The 21186-nt window shown below is 36.5% G+C and overlaps 2 protein-coding genes across 4 annotated transcripts in view; one reads left to right on the top strand and one right to left on the bottom strand.

Moving 5' to 3' along the window:
* itpr3 (inositol 1,4,5-trisphosphate receptor, type 3) overlaps positions 1-8912 on the bottom strand; it is a 31417-nt gene extending 22505 nt beyond the window's left edge. For all 3 annotated transcript variants that reach the window (XM_081349418.1, XM_081349419.1, XM_081349420.1), the window contains exons 1-12: positions 8676-8912; positions 7567-7637; positions 6517-6638; positions 6227-6313; positions 3814-3972; positions 2437-2535; positions 2074-2157; positions 1702-1848; positions 1212-1307; positions 1089-1127; positions 820-959; positions 608-707 (exon numbers count right to left, since the gene is read on the bottom strand). In XM_081349418.1, coding sequence (XP_081205544.1) covers positions 608-707; positions 820-959; positions 1089-1127; positions 1212-1307; positions 1702-1848; positions 2074-2157; positions 2437-2535; positions 3814-3972; positions 6227-6313; positions 6517-6638; positions 7567-7637; positions 8676-8767 — 1236 coding nt within the window. In that variant the 5' untranslated portion in view covers positions 8768-8912. The remainder of the gene's footprint in view (positions 1-607; positions 708-819; positions 960-1088; positions 1128-1211; positions 1308-1701; positions 1849-2073; positions 2158-2436; positions 2536-3813; positions 3973-6226; positions 6314-6516; positions 6639-7566; positions 7638-8675) is intronic.
* A 5388-nt stretch (positions 8913-14300) lies between these two features.
* Positions 14301-16655, top strand: gpr37l1b (G protein-coupled receptor 37 like 1b; the record flags this gene model as incomplete). The annotated part of the gene is made up of 2 exons (XM_081348514.1): positions 14301-14927; positions 15813-16655. 2 exons carry the CDS (start codon positions 14301-14303, stop codon positions 16653-16655), a joined length of 1470 nt encoding a protein of 489 aa, XP_081204640.1.
* Between the last annotated feature and the right edge of the window lie 4531 nt (positions 16656-21186).

Below are 21186 nucleotides of genomic sequence, written 5' to 3'. Positions count from 1 at the left end.
CATCCTTGCATTCAGACAGTAACCAAATTTATAATCCTACACAAGTTTTCTATTGCAAATAAGTGCTGTTCTTTTGAAATTTCCAATCATTTAAGAATCCTGTGAAAAATGTAACATGGTTTTCAAAAAAATATTAAGCAGCACAAATGTTTTCTACAATAAAAATAAAAACGTTACTTGAGCACCAGCATATTAGAATGATTTCTGAAGGATCATGTGACACTGAAGACTGGAGTAATGATGCTGAAAATGTACCTTTGAAGTCTCAAATGTATAAATTACATTTTTAAATATATTCATTTAGAAAAAAAATTAACTGACAACAAACTTTTAAACAGCAGTGTAATAAAATTTATAAAATAATAAAAATTGTGTGATATAGCATAGTTAGCAAATGCAGAGTAAAAAAAAACGTCCATACATAAATTAATAAAAATGAAAGCTGTAGTAAAACAAATGATTTATGTTTTAATTTTACCCGTTTTAAAATTTAGTTAATAAATGAAGTCAGAATTAAATGTTTCAGATATAAATATATACATAATTCTTGACGAGAAGTAGTTATGGTCAAATAGATTGTACTGTAGGTACTGAGATAATTTTTCACCATTAATCGAATGGGCCTCTCCTCATCGATATCAATGGGAATGTTGGTGCTTTGGATCCAAGTGTTTGTGCACAGGTGACGGAATCGAACATAAGAATTTCTGTTGGCAGTCGAGAAGATGAATATTTAGGGGGTAAATCAAGAGAAGTCCTTCTACCCACAGAATGCAACAAGACAAATAGAGAGAGAAAGTAAAGCATATAATTAAATACCTTGGCACAAATGAATCAGTCTTCTGCAGTGTGGTGGGGTCCAGCTCAAACAGAGAGGCTATGTCATTCCCATGAGGCACTGCTACAAGCTTGTATTTTATCCTTTCTCCAAGGCTTCTTTTGATACGGCTACTGTCCACCTATGGACAAAGTACCAGTGACACACTCATTTTTGAACAACTCCTATTAAAATTTTACCAGAAAGCTTTTTCCATCAGTGTTATCATGCAATATAGCAATAAGTCATACAAAAAATGCCATTTACCAACCTCTATATCATTGATGTTTTCTTTGTAGCCTGGGTTCTCCTGCAACACACATACATCAAATAATAAATCATTTTAATATTTTTAAACTATATATCAGATTTCTATAAATGTGAATGGTTTTACCTCAGCAGCAAGATAATTTCCTGTGGCCAAGTGTTTGAATCGGTAGAGGCTGTTCCAGTGTCCTGCTCCTCCACGACATGGATCATGGTGAACCACCTACAACAAACAAGCAAACAATCATCATTATGTCATTATGAAAGTGCCTTTCCACCTCACAATAAATAAATAAAAAATATATTTTTTTAAATAATTAATCCTTCATATTATATAAAAGATTGAGACAACAGACTTCTACACGTAACATATTGCAACACATTGCATGCTATATGATATATACATAAAAGTATAAGAAAATAATAAACAGTTATTATATTAACTTGAATCTATTTTGAATACATTACTAAATATTACACAAATACATTTGTATGTAGATATATATATATATATATATATATATTGGCTCTTCTGAGTATCCACCCCTACACACTTCCAAATCTAAATCCTACCATTAAATGCAATCTACTAAATTAATGAATGAGGTTACTCTTACCTCCACCTCCCATAATGCATTGGAGCTGGTGGCTGAAGTAGCAGACTGACGCAGAGTTGTGCGCAGGAACACATGGAGTTTTGCCTTGTACTCATCACAGGTCAGAAACTTCTCCTGTTCTGCGTGGAAGAGTCTCACTACATCTCCCTATGCATGAACAGAACAGTCATCCGTGACTTTTATTATGAAATGTCAACATAACTGGCTTGGCTTTGGATATATAGCATAAAACTTGATAAAAATGTGGCTACGATGTATGCAAAAGTTGAAGGTCCCACATGTGTGAACATGCTATAGCATTTATTTTAAAAGCAGCAAAATAACAGCGTGGATTAACTACAGCACATGTTTGTATGTGTCCGCTGCACTTACTCCCTTAAGGACTTCATCTTTGTGGTCACTGAACATCATAAACAGATTGATCTTCCAGCTGGTGTTGCTGTTCACTGAGTTGATCTGTAGGTGGCAGTCTTACATTATAAAAAGACAATGGCACACAGCACTCATTTCAGCTTATTCATTTTTCTTACTTCACTTTACAGAGCCATCACTAATCTCAGACATATACAAATACATGTTGGAGATGGCTGCAACAGCATGTCTCAAGTTAAACCACAAGTAAATGTTTCAAATAATCATCTGGACTGCTTACAATCACACACAATCCCTCTGTCTACTTCACAGTCATGTTGACAAAGAAAGGCAAACTGATCACGTTTTCTTGAACATGCCCACCTCTTTGCACCCTGGGTGATCAGGAAGCTCATAACTACTGGCATGGAGAGGCTGTCCAGCATTTACAGGATTCATGATCACCTTATCTCCAACTACCACCTGAAATGGAGTACAAACAATTCAGTGAGGGACTTAATATGACTGTCATGGCCACAGATATCTGAAAAGCAAATATGTACATCTCTATCAGTTTACATAAGGGGGAAGCAATCTACAAACATTTAAACACGGATTAGCACGATAAACCTGTTTAAATGTGTAAGAGGATCATTTGCATGCATTTACCTAACTTTGTGAGCTTGTATGTGGGATGTGCATGGAGTATTTGTGTCAATATTTGTATAGACTATGATATGTAATTAGGTTTGCAGGTAAATGCAAATGCCGTTAAAGAACAAAGGTGTTTGTGTATAGTGTGTCATGGTTATATTGCACCCAAAAAAACAAAATAAAAAAACCAAAATATTTTGCATAAATAAAGTGGAGCTTGTTTGAAAAGATCATTTAGATTTTTTTGCATTGAGTTTGTGATATTTTCATGACAATTAGGTACATGTTCCCTTCAAATTCGGATTAAAAATCATCCAGCTTATTTATTTTGAGTCTCACTACTCTCTAAGATTTTCATTTAATAATCAGTATTATTATGGTGTAGGGCTTCCTTTTGCTGCCAATACAGCATCAATTGGTCTTGGGAATGACATATACAAGTCCATCACAGTGGCCAGAGGGATTTTGTGCCATTCCTTTTCCTGAAGAGTGGCCGGGTCACTATGTGATGCTGCACCAACAATCTGTCTTCTTTTGAACTCTGATATGTCTCCCATTATCTTGAGTGGATTGCAATATTGTATATACAGCTGTGCTATTGCTCAGCTAATTCAACCTTCACACTCCACTCTTACTATTTGGGGGCCGTAAGCACATTTTCGTGCAAATTCATCTAAAAGCGCCAAATTTGGCACAGATGTAGCTCAGGTCATACCGAATATACTGAATCAGTGAAGATTGGTCACCAGGCCACGAATATATAGTTGTGAAACGTCCAACACTATATTGGCCAGTGTTTCAGTTTCATTGTCCACTGTAAATGCTTAATTTAAATAATTTATATATTTTTATAGTGGTATATTATTTTATGTGTATATTTTAGACAGTGGTGGTGGGTAGGGCTTAATTGTAATGGAAATAATGTCATAATGCAAAAAATATTCTAAAAACAGTCTTCAACTTTATGCAAATGTCTTGGTTTTTTAATGAGATTTTGGGGTAAAATATGACCCAGACATGTTCTTGACAAGTTTCATGAGATTCACCCGTATAGCTTATTAATACTGTGTGACTGTTGAGTAGATTGTATATGTATGTGTTAATTACATTGTCTCCATTAGCTCTGAGTTTCCAGAAAGGCTGAATAAAAAGCCAGGAGCCCTCATTCCCCGTCCCATCAAGAGTGACACGCATAGCGTTCTTCTCCAGCAACGCTGGGAGACGCTTATTCACCGTCAAATACTTGTTACTCTTCATGTGTAGGAGCTGAAAACACATAGACATTTATTAGAATAAACATTTCTATTCTGTAAACTCTTTTTATTAAATACAAAATGGACAGTTCAGGATTGCGAGAGCCACACAAGTTATCACTAAAAATGTTATCATTATAATTAATAAACTGAATAAAGAACTGAACATTTGTGTCTTAAAACTTTTTATAAACGCAAGTCACTCAAGACTCATTGTGCCAACAACAAGCCTCTTGTGGTTTTAATAAGTATATTAATAATACATTTTATTAATAAGAAAGTATTTTCTTTTTGTTAAAAATAGATCTTTGCAAATATCTTGAATGGGTACGCTGAGGCTGCAGTATGGGACCACCTCTTCTGCTACTATGGGCCTGCTGGATGGCAGTAAAAAAAAAAAAGCTGATCACTTTAAACTACTCAACACTTTCTAATGACTACAGAGGTATTTAATTCTTAAAGGAGCAATTCACCACTGGTAAAATGAGCTTTGAATAAAACTTGGCTGCCTATGCAGTAAAAAGATGAAAAAAGTGAAATCTGTGCTACCTAAATATATAAAACTGAGAAAAAGGGCTGATGTCTTTCCTTATGCCAAATAAGTAGGAAATAGGTAGTAAAACTTCAACACTCATAATGCACTGGGTATGTTGCCGTCCAAGGCCACTCCCAGTATCAGCTACGGATACTCTTGACCAGCTTGAAATACCACCTTGATGCTTAAGTAGGAAATCCTTCTGAGCAAACTTTTAATCACAATGTCGACATGTATAGTTCCCAGGTACAAGAATTCAAAGAGTAAATGTTTGGCAGGAGTTATATTCAGTTTCCAGTGAAGGATCCAAAACAAAGGCAGTGGCTAGTGGCAGCAAAGAATCGCAAATATGGAGAGAACACCTCAATGGAAAATCTAAATAACCTCACTGTTTTTATCCTATATTTCAAACAGGATGACCAAAATAAGTATTTGAGCTCAAACGGGACAGCTCAATATGATAAATGAGTTTGGTCAAAAGTAATCTAAAAGTTACCTTAAATGTGTTTTGTCATGTTATTTGGAATCAGTAATTGATTACAATTTGTGAGTAATCTACCCTAGCTTTTAGATTACTTTTGACTAAACTCATTTCTCAAATTTGAATAGGATAATCTAGTACCATATTTATATAAAAATTCTGACGATACAACTGTCCGTGGGCAGGGATAAAAAAAAAATGCAGAAGCATAATCTGTATTTTTATTTACGAAAGCCTGCAAACTTATGCAAACAAGAGTGTTGGCTGGATTTCTAAGCAGAAGCTGTAACCCACAGGAATCACAGGGTATGGGAAGCTATTTTTTATTTTAGGATACCCTATAGTATCAGGAAAAGGGCCTGTTTCCTATAGTGCGGCATAACTGTTGGCACATTATCTGTAACTGACGTCACTAACAGGGAGGAAACACATTTCTTTTTGCCTCTTCTGACTCAGATAAAGATGCGCGGGTATAGTAGTGACTCCATTAACAAACTCGGCATGTTAGTTTTACTTTTTCTGCCTTTAAAAGTCAACATAAAATCGAAAGTGACCTTTATGTTAATTAATACACACACTGTGCAAAAGTCATTGATGCATGTTATTCCGAAGAAACAAATCTTTCATCAAAACGAATTTAATTTTCGGCTGACGTTACAAACCCAACTCCTCTTGTATACATACAGCACCATGTCCAGACAAATACACTGACCCATTTTTATCCGGACCACCATTTTTCAAGATCCAGTCAATTCCCAATACATACATATAAATCCAGCTGTACTTATTTCCACTGTAAAATGCATCATTTCACATAAGCATTTGGACTTGAACCTTTGGGAGGGTTTTAGTTACAAAGTCACATAACTCTTTTTAGAGTCCATAGTTGGTGGTGCGCCTTGAAACTTGAATGAAATGCATGATTACTTTGTGTAACTAGGATAACTCCTAATCTTTTGTTTCTAGAAACAAGGTTTATGGCACATAATTGCACAATTCTGACATTTTACTCCTCTATAAAAGGGCTTAAATGGTTTTAAGCTTAGGTCTGACAATCTGGACCAGAGTGCTGTTTGATAGAGCTTAACTCCTGGTTTTGAAAGTTTTACCAAAATAATAAAACGGGGTAATGATGTCCTGAAGAAATGTATCCATGTATGGAGAAAAACATACTTTCACACATTTGCAATTTTTACAAACACACTGACTGATAATTAACAGGTATAATTTTTCCCAAATGTGAGTTCCTACCTGAATGACGCTGCCGTATTTTACCACGTCTCCGTGAACCTTCTTGTTCTCAGCCTCATTCTGTTTTTGTTCCAAATTAGCTGCATGCTTTGGTACGAGCAAAAACAATACGAAAAAAAAAATTTAATAACAAGGAAATGCAAGCAGCTCAAAGGCATATTTCAAATGTCAAAATACAGTGCGTAAAGCATCAAAGCAAACCTACTGAATACATCAGATTCTTCTTTGCTTACAGCTGTAATTAAAAACCAAAGGCAGGTTGTGCTTCATTAGAGTTGTTTGTCACTTACTTGCAATTTCTGAAGAAGCACCATATCTCCAATCTTATCCTTCTCATGCTTTGCCTGTTTAGCCTTCCAGAACTGTTTCTGGGCAGAATATCGGTTCATGGGATAAACCTTAAAGAGGCAATCTAGATAAAAAAGAACAATTAAATAACATTAGTATCAGCCAATTAATTTATTATGTCTGGCTGTTTTTGGAGAATGTGATTCAAACACTTTGTAGACACTGTTCTTGTGGGAAGAATTTTGGGAAAGTAACAAGAAATATTGAAATTTTACTTTCACAGAAAACAAAGAAAAAAATATTTTGTATTCAATCATATTTGATCTCAACTAAACTTTCGAATCACCTGCAGATCAGACAAACAATGGTTTAAGGGTTTGGTGGGTTTATGGTTAGAGGTTATCTCTCTGCATCATGACCCAGATAGTACAACATACAGTATTAATAGCAGCTTGCTAAACAACTTGTATCACACCAAAGATGTTTATTTCACAAAATAACTGACTGCAATGTTCATAAACTACAATGACTGAAATGTTTCTTTGGCACCTTACTGAAATTAATACATGTAAATTGACGTAGAAAAATTATTAAACCTAAAATACAAATAAATTAAAATGAAATAGAACTAAATTAAACTTAAAATATAAAATTAAAAGCTAATTCAAAATGTTACATTATAAATTGTATCAAAATAAAACATGTAAATGAAATATTGATTTGAGTTGAAAAAGTCAACTCATTTCAAATGGCCTAGCAACAAGAAAAACACTGCAATAATATTACAATATTCCTTTATATATCATTATTATTAATAATCTTAACAGTCTAAGTTTTTATAGATACAAGTTAGGTAGCATATTTAGCTAAAATGTAACATGCCTTACTCTTTTTAAGGTCTCTCGGGAGACCCCTCAAACTTCTAGCTATCAATCAAAAGTTGTACGTGCAACTGACCAATCAGAATCAAGACTTCAAAAGAGCTATGCAATAATTATTCTAGAGGTACATTAAGCTGTGTGAACGATTATTTAAAAAAAATTATAAAATACCTCTGAATTTTTTGGGAGGGTTGTCTAGATCTCCACTAGCTGGCTCCACGACACAACGGTCATCCACCAGCCTGGGAAGGTAAACACACACACACACACACACACACACACACACACACACACACGAGTCATCTCAATAAAACAATTCTTCAAAAGCCTTTGAGAGACACGTCAGTATAAGTGGTCATAAAGAACTATGGGTCACAAATTCTAGAAGAGCTTCATTCCTGGCCTGAAGTGTGAATGCCCTTGTTTCTAGACACTTGTGGAGGACACCCTGCTATTTTTTTTTTCAATTATAAAGTCCAAAACGCTCTGCAAAGTTGCTTTAAAGGTCTAATTATATTATATATCCATTATATTTGGCAATATCCCAAGGGTAACCGGCATCTAACTATAGCAGCCTTTGAGGGTCTCTAAGAAACAGGCTTTTACATGTTTAGGTTGCCAGGCCAGTTCAATAAGACACTCAGTGAGCCTATCAAACAGAATGACTGAAATAGCCCAAGGGAAAACCCTGGACGCCTCTGAATGTGGTTTCAGAGAGCCATTCCTGCATAACATTTGCTCCATCTATTTCATCTGCTCCATCTATTTGTTCTTGCATCTGGCTTGTATCCAAAACAGGGGTGGTATTTCCTCCTGACATTAAAACAATAGTAATGGTTTGGGCTGAAAAGTTCATATAATGAGAATAACACTAAACAAGTTTTTTTTCCTTTCCATGACAAACAGGCTTCATTATTTAAATTTAAAATTGTGCTTATATATATGATTCACAATCTAGGCTGTTAACTTACTCTGCAACTTAACTGCACCTGTGTGCATCTCTTTCTCTTTGCAAACCATAAACTCAAACACATCAAAGCGAAGTGTAAAAGTAAGCCACAGTACAACCAACTAGCAGAGAAAAAGAACAAAGCTTGCAATCTCAAGACTAGAAATACAATTTTATTTAACAAACAAATATATTGGTGTGAAATGAAATTTCAAATCGATGGCTATGGTTTACTGCATTTCAACTGAACATGTAAACTGTGTTTGGTGCAGAGTCTTGGGCTGAGGTGAAGGAAGGCAGGAAGACAGAGAAGTCAATTAAAGACACTTACCCCAGTGTGCTTATAAAACCATTGACAGTTCCTTCTGCATACAGCGAGACAATGTCCCCTATATGCAGAAAACTGGACGCTGAATCAGACATCTTTGCTATTTAAAGCGCGCTGCAGTGTGGATGCTTCAGTTTGATCTTTAGAAGCCGGACACTTTTCTTACAGACGCTTCCTGATACAGCGGGTGTAGGCACGAGCTTCACCCACAGTTGAAGTGTAAATGCATCTCGGTAGAGTTGAGAATCACGCAAAGGAAAAACAACTGCAAAAGTTTAATCCTTGGTTGGATGTGCCACTGGGAATGTAAGAGCACAGAGGTCCGACAAGTAGAAGTGAGTTGTTGTTGGAGTTTTGCGGCGTACCTGAGAGGACGAGGTCATAGTGCTTGAAACCAGGAAGCACGCGCAACTTTGTCAAGTCTAAACACGCCTGTAGGGGAGGGCACCGCGTGGAAGAATACAGAAGACGAGACCGAGACTCGCTAACACCCTCTCGACACTGCAAGCGAGCGACTTGACAGAAAAAGAAAGCTCACAAGTAAAAAAATGAATTAGACTGTACAGAGAGCTTCATTTAGGCTATTACATAGCCTTACATATTATTTTTATTATTGTTCGCGTAACCCTCTAGTGCTGCTCGCGTGGCTGTCAAAAAATAACCGATTTTTTTTTTTTTTTTTTTTTTTAGGAAATTTCAATTAAATGAATGTATTTTAGATCGATATTGTTTTTTTTTATGGTAGCCTACTAAATTATATTTATGGAATAGAATGATCCATTTATAGCTAACTACTTTTTGATATCAGACCTGAAAATGAAATTTCCAACTTAAACTGTGTAAATCTTGAATGCTTTGAAGCACAGACTTAAAGGTAGGGTAGGCAATTTATTTTATAAACACTTTTTTGTTATACTGGTTGAAACTATTCACATCCTGAAAGCAATCAATAATAGAAGTGGTCTAAATTTTAAAACATTTAGCCTACATATATATTCTGTGTATGTCTCAGAACCAAAAAATGTTCATCCAATCATTGCATTCGGTCCGAATGCAATGATAGGATGTCCTACCTGTCTATGTGTACCCTATTTCATCACATGTCATCAGCGCGTTCTGTATGTCTATGCAGACAGACACCCACCGAGCACCAAAAACAAACAGCAGCCGCCTTTTATAGTTCCTACTAAACCAAAACAATGAGCTTATGCTGCGTTCACACCATGTCATAACCTTAATTATGAGAGTTGGCAAGTTGGCAACACACAACGTTCTATCCGGAGATGTTCATGTCCTCCGACTCAGATTTGCGGGAACTACTGTGTTAAGATGGCTGTGTCTCATGTGACCTTGTTATTTGTACACGCTGTGACTATACAAATCACAACATGTAAATAGGAAAATGTTGGTGTTATTTTGACTTATTTACTTATATTTACTTACTGGGAGCGGTATGCTAGCTGGAGCCGTTTACCTCCTGTCATTGTGCTAAGCTAGGTTATAGCGGTGGGTGCGTCAGACAGAGTTACGGCATGCACGCACAGAGATGAAAAGGGTATGTATGGACTTATTTAACTCTGGGGGATACGGTGAATAAGCTAAAGTCCCAAAAAGTCTGTGTGTTCCTTTGACAGATATTATGTTGATTGAGATTAAACACAAAGTTATATTTATGTGTTATGCATCTTGATAGATAGATAGATAGATAGATAGATAGATAGATAGATAGATAGATAGATAGTTAGATAGATAGATAGATATTTGAAAAAGTCTGCTAGTGTTATGTTATAACAAATGAGAACTCAATGGAGACACAGGCCTCTATAAAACAGACCCACCCAACCTCTCGTTTTAAAAACTAGAACTAAATTTCCTGTTTCAGTTCATAAGACAAAACATGGTATTTAGCTACACAATACAAGGGGCACCTGGTTTAAATATGGATGCACAACCTAATTTTGTTATAATTTTGAAAGGTCAGTTCAACCTCTGCAGTAATTGTTTAGTCATATCAGTTTGATTTCTTTGTGCAGAATAACAATAAAAGCTTCATGAATATAATAGTATCAATATTTAACACGCTTTAGCTCTGTATTCTTGGACTTAAATGTATACTGACAGTTACTGTATAAACAGGCAACAAGAGAGTTTCACACATTGATGTGTTGTGGTTTATGCTGCGAGGTTTTAGATTCACAACTGAGAAAGGTGCAATCAATGTTTCCATTCATTTACTGTATGCTTGAAAACAAGGTCACAGTATGTGAAGTTGGTGTATAAAATCATTATTCACAAAATTGAGCTATGGAAACGCCGGCATCAGTAAGAAAAAGTACACACAAATCTGCGACATGCAAAATCACATCTTTGTACTGCACGTGTACTTGCTCTAAATGTTGAGCTGAGTTTCTACGTATTCAAAATGGATGTCCAGGCAAATTTGTATTCAAATCAAGCTTCAGGAAAGATGGGATGCAATTGTGGCTGGATTTGCATTGCGGTGGCTGGCACTGAAAGTCAATTAGAAGTTTATCATGACTTCCCCACTCTTTCTCTCTCTCTCCTCATCTCTCCTCAACCCCATATTTTTGATTAAAATGTGAAAACTCTACTCGAGTAACTACTGGCATATTTTAGGCACACAATGGTTATTATACAAATGAAAAATGTTCCTGGAGCCAAAGAATCCGAGCAGCATCATCTCAAATCAGGATTCATATTTACAGTTATTTAAAATGCAAAAAGAGTAAACAAACATGAGACTGACTCTTTTCTAATTAGCACTTCAGTCAGTGAATACATCATGTGTAACCACAACAAAGTAACTTGCACCATAGAAGATTTTCTTTTTCTAGATTTAGTTATGGCCTCATTTGGAAATATACTTATATTCACTGTTATCTTCAAGCCCAGTATTTTACAGGCTCCATTGGCTTGTTAAATCTCGCTTTTAGGTCAAATCTCCCTATATGGGCAATTTCATAGACAGATTTTGGTTGACAGCATGTTAATGACTCTCAACAGACAGTCAGGTAAGTCTGAGGAAACTTGCACAAGCTGAACTGCATAATTCAAATATTCACCAATAAAAAACAACAACAACTGAGAGTAGCAAAGACAAAAAAGGTGTGATCACTTAGGAAATGTGTGTGTATTTTAAGCATTATATGCTAACTTTAGGCACATGATCTAAGGATCCTCAAGCTCTAGTTTGTTCCTCATATCCTTATTGACACAGGGAGATGTCTACAATGCCTCAGCCCACTTATCAAACAAGAGGAAAGCTTCCTTACCGCAAAAAAAAGCCCTCTGTCAATTTTTAAACATCAATTTGTTGTTAAGTTCTAAAATGTTGTCATGTTGTTCATTTCTTATTGGACCCAGATATCAATCACTACACATTTCCTGTAAATGTAGTAGAGTAAAAGGCCATACACTATTTCTAGAACTCCCTCCTCACAGTAACCACTAATGATTCAGACCTCATTAGTGTTATATGACATTTCCTGTGGGTTTCATAGCACTTAGATTTTATGTTTTATGGTTTTGCAGTTCCTACATCAAAACCCTATAATGTTTTGTGATGTAATTGCATGTCATTATGCTAATATTATTGTCTAAATAAATAATTATTTTGACAATGTTAATTTATGCACCTAAAGCTTTTCTGTAAAGCTCCTATTATATATATTATTATTGCTGTGCACGCCTAACTCTTTTTGACAGATGTGCAAGCTTGCTAACATTTTGGGAATGTTTTGTTAAAAGTCTTAGATGCTCTTTGCTTTTTTATATGCACGTGTGTGAGTGTAGAGCTGAGAGATATCTTCCACATAGCTAATCTATTCTCCACCCATACCCACAAAATGCCTGAATGTGCCACTCCTTCCTGTTTCAGTAATATCGCTGCCTATGAAGCATCACGTTTAGCAGTCATGTAGCCTATGCTGTGACTCCAATATGCAAATTAACTGTGTGATGACACTTATACATGTTACATTTACAATTATTTACAATCACAGTTACATTAGCAGTAGCCTATTCATGTGAACTATAGGCTGAGCAGCCATTGAGAACAAATACCACAGAGAATAATATGAGTAAAATCAGCTATTTCTGTTGTAATTGTATATCTAAAGGCTAAATGAGCAAACAATCTTGAGCTGACTAACTGTTTTTTGCATGTGAATATCATTGGTAACCTAATGGATTTCGGTATTAGGCACATTTAAAAATTAATGAATGATGTCATGCAAATAGGCATTATGCACAACCCAAAAGGGAAGAGGTGGAAGAAATTCACACTCAAGTTGTTATATTACGTTATATTATAGCAACATATGCAAGCTGTTTTACTCCAACAGAAGGATTTTGAAAATGTGTATCTGGAACATTTGGCACACAGTGCATTTGACTGTGTTCATTTAACATGGACAACATATTTTAATGCTTGTGGCCTCACTGGCCTGAGTGTTAATGCGTAAACAATGGTCATTTTGCAAACTGCGCCCTCCCTAGAACAAAACAGGAACTGCATCACAAAATGCATTTTTCAGCCTGAATGAAATGTGTCCATACGATAGTTTATATCGCAAAGGGATGGTTCACCCAAAAATGACAGTTAATAACTCCCCCTTAATAATTACTCACCCTTATGTAGCTCCAAACCCGTAAGATTTCCGTTTAACTTCAGAACTCAAAAGAAAAACTTTTTGATGAAATCTGAGTGATTTCTGTTCTTCCATTGACTGACAGCTACACAACTGAGACCTTGACGCTTCACAAAGTTCATAAAATTCAATCTGTTCATCATACAAATCGATCGTGTCTCTTCAGAAAATTTGGACTAAACCGCTCAATTCATATGGATTAGTTTTACTATCTCTTTATGAACTTTTCTGAGCATCAAAGTGGTAGTTGTGTAGCTGTCTATGAAGGGACCGAAAACTCAGATTTTATCAAAAAGATGAATGAACTAAAGTCTTACGGGTTTGGAACGACATGAGGCTGAGTAATTCATGACAGAATTTTCATTTTTGACTATCTCTTTAACAGATAACATGTTGATTGAGATTAAACACAAAGTTATGTTTTATGCAGATAGATAGATAGATAGATAGATAGATAGATAGATAGATAGATAGATAGATAGATAGATAGATAGATAGATAGATAGATAGATAGATAGATAGATAGATAGATAGATAGATAGATAGATAGATAGATAGATAGATAGATAGATAGATAGATAGATAGATAGATAGAATTCTCTTGAATTCACCACATGCTTGACCATTGTGCAGTAAATAATAATTATAGTGAAATTTTAGTGCTTTAAAATATAATTTTGATGCCAGCAGAGGGCAATCACACCCATCAGTCAGTGAGGGACAACAGCAAAAGGGGGTGTGACTCCATAGACCCCTATTGAGAGGGAGCAGCCATCCATAGCTTTGCTAAGAGAGCTGCTCTGTGCCAACAGGATTGCAGAAAACACACAAGGGATCCCAAACTGCAGCAGTGCCTTCACCAGGGTCCACACTTCAGCCTCTGCAGTCTGTTTTAGGTGCTGATTGTAAAGTAGTTAAGTTTCCTCTTATTTGTATATTACTGGACTTTGAATTGAAGATGGGGATAAGAGATTATAAACTGATTTATTTTATGACTCTGGCTTTGCTTTTGAGTGCTTGGGCTTCAGAAGAAAAAAGAGGAAGGCCAGGGCATAAAGAGCAAAACAAGACATATTTAGAAGAGGATAGTTTTGATCAAGATGATTCACAAGAAAGCACGCAGCAAGAAGAAGTCCTTACTGTGGAAGATGAAGATAAAGGATCCATGGACACACAAACTACAAGTCATTTGCCCTTCACAGATGTGACCAATTCTTCACTGGCTGAAATTGGAAACAGCACTGACATGACTGCTGAACATGTCCCTAGTAGCAATCCAACAAAAAGGAGCATCACAAAAATCCACAATCCTTTGTTTCCAGTCACTGACAGCTCTTACAGCGCCTATGGGATTCTCTTTCTGGCTTTTGTGGTGTTTGCCTTCGGCATCGTGGGTAATCTGGCGGTAATGTGCATTGTTTGGCAAAATTACTTCATGAGGAGTGCGTGGAACTACTTTCTTGCGAGTCTGGCTTTTTGGGATTTTCTGGTGTTGTGCTTCTGTTTGCCTGTGGTGGTCTTTAACGAACTCACCAATAAGAGACTGCTGGGGGATTTCTCCTGCAGAGCTGTGCCTTACATAGAGGTGAGGCCCAAGTCTCAAGTTTACTTATAATTGTGATCATTTTCACATGGTCTAATTTACCTGAAGAATTTAAAAGTGTCCAAAGTTTAGCCAGTGCCACTATTAGCTCTGGATTACTAACACTACAAACCATGCATCCTAACCTTTTATCTTTAACTTCTATGTTTTCATATAACATGCAGAATGAACAATTATAAACACCCAAGTAGAAGATATCTAAAAATCCTTAAAAATCTTTATGCACATCTATGATTATTATTTATAATTATAATCAAAACACATGTACCGCTGTTTGGATTTAAATAAGCAAATGCTTAAGAGTCAATGACTGAATCATTATTGCAGTGATAATTATGTTTCTAGCATGTTATATGTTGGGCCAACAGTTCTTCTAACCCTAACTGAGCGTGTAGCTTTTCATTTCTTAAACCACCATGTAGAAAGACGTATCACGGCCATATTTCTGGATGACAATGTCAAGATTCAGGCTCAAACTGTGAAAGAATGGTTGGGAGGGAGCATGAAGAATCATTTTCACACATTAATTGGCACCTCTCAGTCCAGACCTTAAATTCATCGAAAGTCTTTGGGATGTGCTGGAGTAGACTTTACAGAGTGCTTGACTCTTGCATTGTCAATACAAGGTCTTGACCAAAAATCCATGTAGCCTACCTCTTGATGAAAATACCATCACAACATTTATTTGCAACATTAAGTGCATCCGTTTTTGGTCAAGATCCAAAATAATTATCGCCTTATTGGTATTGAAGAAATTTTTTATCTGGGTGCATCCCTACTAATTCATTTCGAATGTATCTCATGAATAAAATAATGGAAAACACAAACATCTATTATAACAATAATGCTTTTTTGCACACCCTCCAGGTAACATCTCTTGGTGTGACAACCTTCAGTCTGTGTGCTTTGGGCATTGACCGTTTCTACGCTGCCACAAGCTCCCTGCCAAAGGCCCGGCGAGTTGAGCGCTGTCAGAAGGTCCTGGCCAAGCTGGCCGTGGTGTGGATTGGCTCCATGGTGCTTGCAGCTCCTGAGCTGCTCCTGTGGCAGCTGCATCAGGTGACTTCACCTACTCTGGGTGACCAAGTGGACACCTGCATCATGAGTCCATATCCAGATCTCCCTGAATCCATCTATTCTCTCATTATCAACTACCACGACGCACGCATGTGGTGGTACTTTGGCTGTTACTTCTGTCTACCCGTTGTCTTCACCCTGCTCTGTCAACTGGCCACCTGTCACGTGTCCGGCGGGAGCGGAAGTTCTCCCAAGCGACCAGAGGAGCGATCCCTGTCCAAAAAACAAAAGCTTCATCACGCTCACCAGGTCGAACGGCAGCTCAACTGCACAGTCATGGCTCTAGCGGTGGTCTATGGTGTCTGTACGCTGCCGGAGAACGTTTGCAATCTGACCTTGGCGTACGCTCCCATCCAGGTGTCTGAGGAGGTGTCTTCTCTTCTGGCCCTCATAAACCAGTTTTTCCTGTTCTTTAAGTCGTCCGTGACGCCAGTGCTGCTGCTTTGCCTGTGTAAATCTCTGGGACAGGCCTTCATGGACTGTTGCTGCTGCTGCTGTGAAGAATGCCAACCAAGCAACTCTTCATCCACCCAAAATGTCGCTGAAGGCAAGCTCAAGACCACCAATGATGTCTCCTCCATTTTTTTCGACAAAGCCAAGGACAGTTCAACCATTTTGTCTATTGGAAGTTGAGTAGGGGGATCCTATCCCTAAGCGATGACATCATGGAACCACACTTGCAACCTACCTTCTTCCCATCGTCCACAAGTGGCCATCTTTACATTTGCAGTTCTTACTGTTATGTTGGAACAAGTTAGCTTTGTTCTGATCTGAGGCCAGTTTGCAATTCTACATGGTTTAGTAACAAACTTAGTGGGTACAACAACATTTTCAGACAACATTTCAGATCTAAGTTCTAAGCTTGGCATCTGAAGACTAATTCATTCTTAATTATGAAAAATCAGATCCCCCCCCCCCCCATAATATCTCAGGATGGCTCAATGTACCTATAAAGTCTTAAATGGATAATTCACCCAATCATTTACCCACCCTCCAAACCTCCCAAACGAATTTTCCGTCTTCTGTAGAACAAAAAATAAGATCTTTTGTAAATGTATAAAAAAAATGTGTCCATACAAAATCATAGTCAATGGGGTTCAGTGTTGTTTTGGACCCCACTGACTTTCATTGTATGGACAAAAACAGTGAAATGGAAACATACTGTACAGGTTTGGAAAAACAAAATGATGACAGAATGAACTATCCCTTTAATATATCACCAGGGTCTCCACTTAAGTCATTGTAATTTTGACTTAAAATGCCCCACACTCATACTCCTACTTTTATGTACAGACAAATATACATTTTACACATAGCTCCAAGTGTATAAATATTTAGCTAAACACTGAGATCAGAAATGCAGTGAATACTACCATATCACAAATAACACATAATCTTGTTCATATGATAGGAAAACTTCCGAAACAAAAATGTAAGGAGTATTTGTCTGTTACTCAGGCAAATGTTATTTATCACTTATTTTAATTAATGCCACTTTTTCATAACCACTGAACCATTCTTCTACATTGTTGATTGTCAACTTCTGTACTGTATATAAGCACTCAGCTGTATTAGAATGTAAATAGATCATTTTTGAAAGCAAAAACCCTGAGCAAATTAGCTTTTCAAGCTGTTATGTAGTATGAAAAGACAGAAATTGAATGGCGAATCTCGCCAAGGGACTATTGAAACTTTTGCACATAGTTGCTTTCATAAGCAAATTCTTTAAAAGTTCATAAACAGTTTATCAAACTCTATTCAATAAATGCCTTTAAATAATTGATGTTGTCTCATTCATCTTTTAAATTGCAAGAAATAGTGTCAAGAGTTGTGCTAATCTCTCAAATGTCCATCAAGGCCTGAGGGAGAAGATTTGTCTTCGCAGACTTGGTTTTTTCATTCCCATAAGGTTCCTATTGTTCTGAAAAGGAGATGGAAGCTTCTACTGTGAATATCAATGCCCAGACTACGGCTGAGTTGCCAAGATACCGTCTAAAAAAATTCACGTGTTTTTCCAGAATGGCCAAATGTGAACAAAAAACCCACTTGGATTTGTCACCTATTCTTGTCAATGTAGGAATCAAAGAATTTGTCAATAGTACAACGTTTGTATGCTTGTCATGTTCGTCGGTGTGCTGACCAGTGCACGTGGAAGCAAGTATAGACACTCAAAGGAGTCATTAGTCATAAAAAAGAAGTGTTTTTGCAGACAGGATCTCGAAAAACTCAAATCATCAAACTGATCATCTAACATTGTCGACCGTGAAAGATAATAAACCGAATCAAAGATACAAATGTCTGGGTTAGACCGACATGTGTGCTCCTGCTGGGGTTGTTGGGCGGGGGGGTTGTGATTTTGGCGAACACTCAGAGCCTGTCAGAGATTCAGAAGACAAGTGAGAGAGGTAGAGAATGGCCTCATTAGAGAATTGAGCAGGGCTTTAAGAGAGGAGCTCCACTGGCCATAATGACTGAAGGAGAACAGACGAGGCTCTGTTCCCATGAAGTTTGTGCCACAAATCAACAACTCTCCTCACAACACTCCACGCCAACGCGACAGGAAGCATTATACTACAGTAAATCATCGAAATTAAACAAAACACATCCATTAGGAGAGGTAGTTCTGACGTTCATATTTGGATTTGAGAAGTAAAATTGCTATTTACTTACGGTCTGTCAAACAGTCTGTAATATGTCATGAGTTCTTATTGAGGTAACTTCCAGGACTATGTCAGTTTGGGTTTAACATGTAGAGAATGTAGAAATGACTTTTGAAATCATTCTTATTAATATTTATGTATTTTTAAAAGTGTTTTTTTTTTAATGGTTTTCTGACAATTTCGTTTTTCTACAAATGAATAACCAATGACAGAATAAGCAGAATCCCAGAGAAGGCTGGAAGCTTACACTGCTATTTTGAACCAATAATCGGAACAAAAGGCAGTTGAAGGATAACGTGTATAATTCAAATATAGAGATTGGCATGGTTTTATTTCAGTTAGCCTAATAGCTGGTTTGATTTGCATTGAGAGATAATCTTATGGAAAGTACTCCATGCCAATCTCTAGGTATGGTGAAGGCTATGTGATGATGTGGGGCTATTTTAATTCCAAAGGCCAAGGGAACTTTATCAGGATGCATAGTATCCTGGATCCATGAAGTAACTGGCCTTTAAAAATAAAAATCTGCCTGCCTCTATGGGAATTTAACATAGGGGTGTCCAGACTTATGCACCCTGTATTTTAAGGAAGAACATTTATTTATTTACGATACATTATTCATTCACAAAGAAAATTGGTGTCCTTAAAGGTTGGATTTTTCCTAATTTTTTTAATTAAGGCATTAAGTTCAATTTCCAAAAGATTATTTTTTATTCCTCTTTTTAGTCAACTTTAGCATGGGTGTCTAAACTTATGCATAGCACTGTATCTGACTCCAATACAATTAATCTGACTCCATTAAAGTTGTTGTTATTCTTTAACCTCTTATTCTTTAAAGGTAAAGGTCTTTCTTAGAACTGATAGGAAAACGTAGGATTTAACCCAAAAGTTATAATCACTTTAGCTTTTAGTGTAATCAGTGATAAATGGAAAGATTCTCAAAGCCTTTAAAGCAGGCAAAGTTATTTATTAAGTTACATGTTAAAATATACCGACAGTATGGAACAATATACCGTATAGAAACTTAGTTGTAACAAATAATGCACTGTCGTGCAGAAGAGGCTGTAAAACCCTTTCTTGTAGTATGAGGTTACGCACCGGTGCGCGGGAGTGGCGGGGTTAAAGCCTTTCTCCTAGATCAACAGTTACCTTTCCTTCTTATACCCTGAGCAAAGCATTGTTAAATATGAGTGGAATACCAACACCAAACCCAACCAACAGGAAACCAAAAGATGAGGCAAATGGGTGGAGATCAAGAGGGGGAGAAGAACATTAACATATTCTCCTCAATGTATGTTTAAGCAATAGTGTCTAGATTGTACATTAGGATACTTTAATATCTCAGTACTAGTTCAGTTTAATATCAATAGTTCACCACCATTCATTTCAGTTTATAAGCTGTCAGATGAGACCAAACATGGCATAGTTACATATTAGAACACACTAATAAATAAACAGTATGTAGTTGAAAGCATATGTCCTGTGAAGCACATGCGTGTCATTGAGGTGCAAACGACTCTGTCTTTCCCGACCGAACCATCCTGTGCCTGGAGTGTTCCAACAGTCCTCAATCAGCATATTGATGAAATCCCTGCACTAGATCGGCATTAGCATACTGGGATTATGAAGGCCATTGAGCCATGTTTAATTCACATGTATACCTTTAACCCATTTGTGCCTAAATTTTTCTGAATGGTTTCATGCATATAATCCTGTTAATAGTGTCCTATGTGAACATGGTCTGCATTTATTTTCCCCAGGTTTTTTTTTTCTTTCTTGAAAATCATATTTGAATGTGCGGCAACTATAGTTGCCGGTGGGCAAATATGTTGTATGCACCCCTTCAATGTAAAATATGAATAGGAGGAGAACATTTGGCATTTATCTCAAAATAACTGCTTTCAACAGATCAATCTTTATTCATAAACAAATTTATTATGTATAAAAGTCGAAGAACATTTGATGCAGACCCCCAAAAAAAACTGCATCTAGCTTATAATCTCTTGAATATGAAAACACAACAAACAACAAATCCATTTGCCTTAACCATTGTGCGCTGTTCAGGGTCTTTTTGACCCACATTTCTAACTTTCATTCATGGGGATAACATGGATAATTTGACATGGTTAAGTGTTTTTAAAAGATGTTTGCCCATCTTTTGGAAAATGCAGTTCTAAAAGTAACAATTTATCACTTTAACCAGTAGATGGCTGCAGAGCACCACTATTTGCTATTTGCTTTTTGACTATACTGAAAGACATCTTTTCACAAGTTTTTCCAGTTGTACTCATATCTACATATAATGAAATCACAATTATAATAATAAAAGTTACTTTTTGTACTGAAAAAAAAAATCTGTTTTTCAGTAATGTTATATTATGATTAGAATCAAATGAATTTGATCAATGGACAAAAATCATCCTCAAAATCAGAAACAACACAGAACACACAGACAGAAATGAAGTGGCACACTTTAAATTTGTAGAATTATATGAAAAACATAT

This window comes from Scardinius erythrophthalmus (genome assembly GCF_964197995.2).
Source record: "Scardinius erythrophthalmus genome assembly, chromosome: 20".
Lineage (NCBI taxonomy): Eukaryota > Metazoa > Chordata > Actinopteri > Cypriniformes > Leuciscidae > Scardinius > Scardinius erythrophthalmus.
Note: the sequence above shows the minus strand (reverse complement) of the source record. Positions and strands in the feature narration are given on the sequence as shown.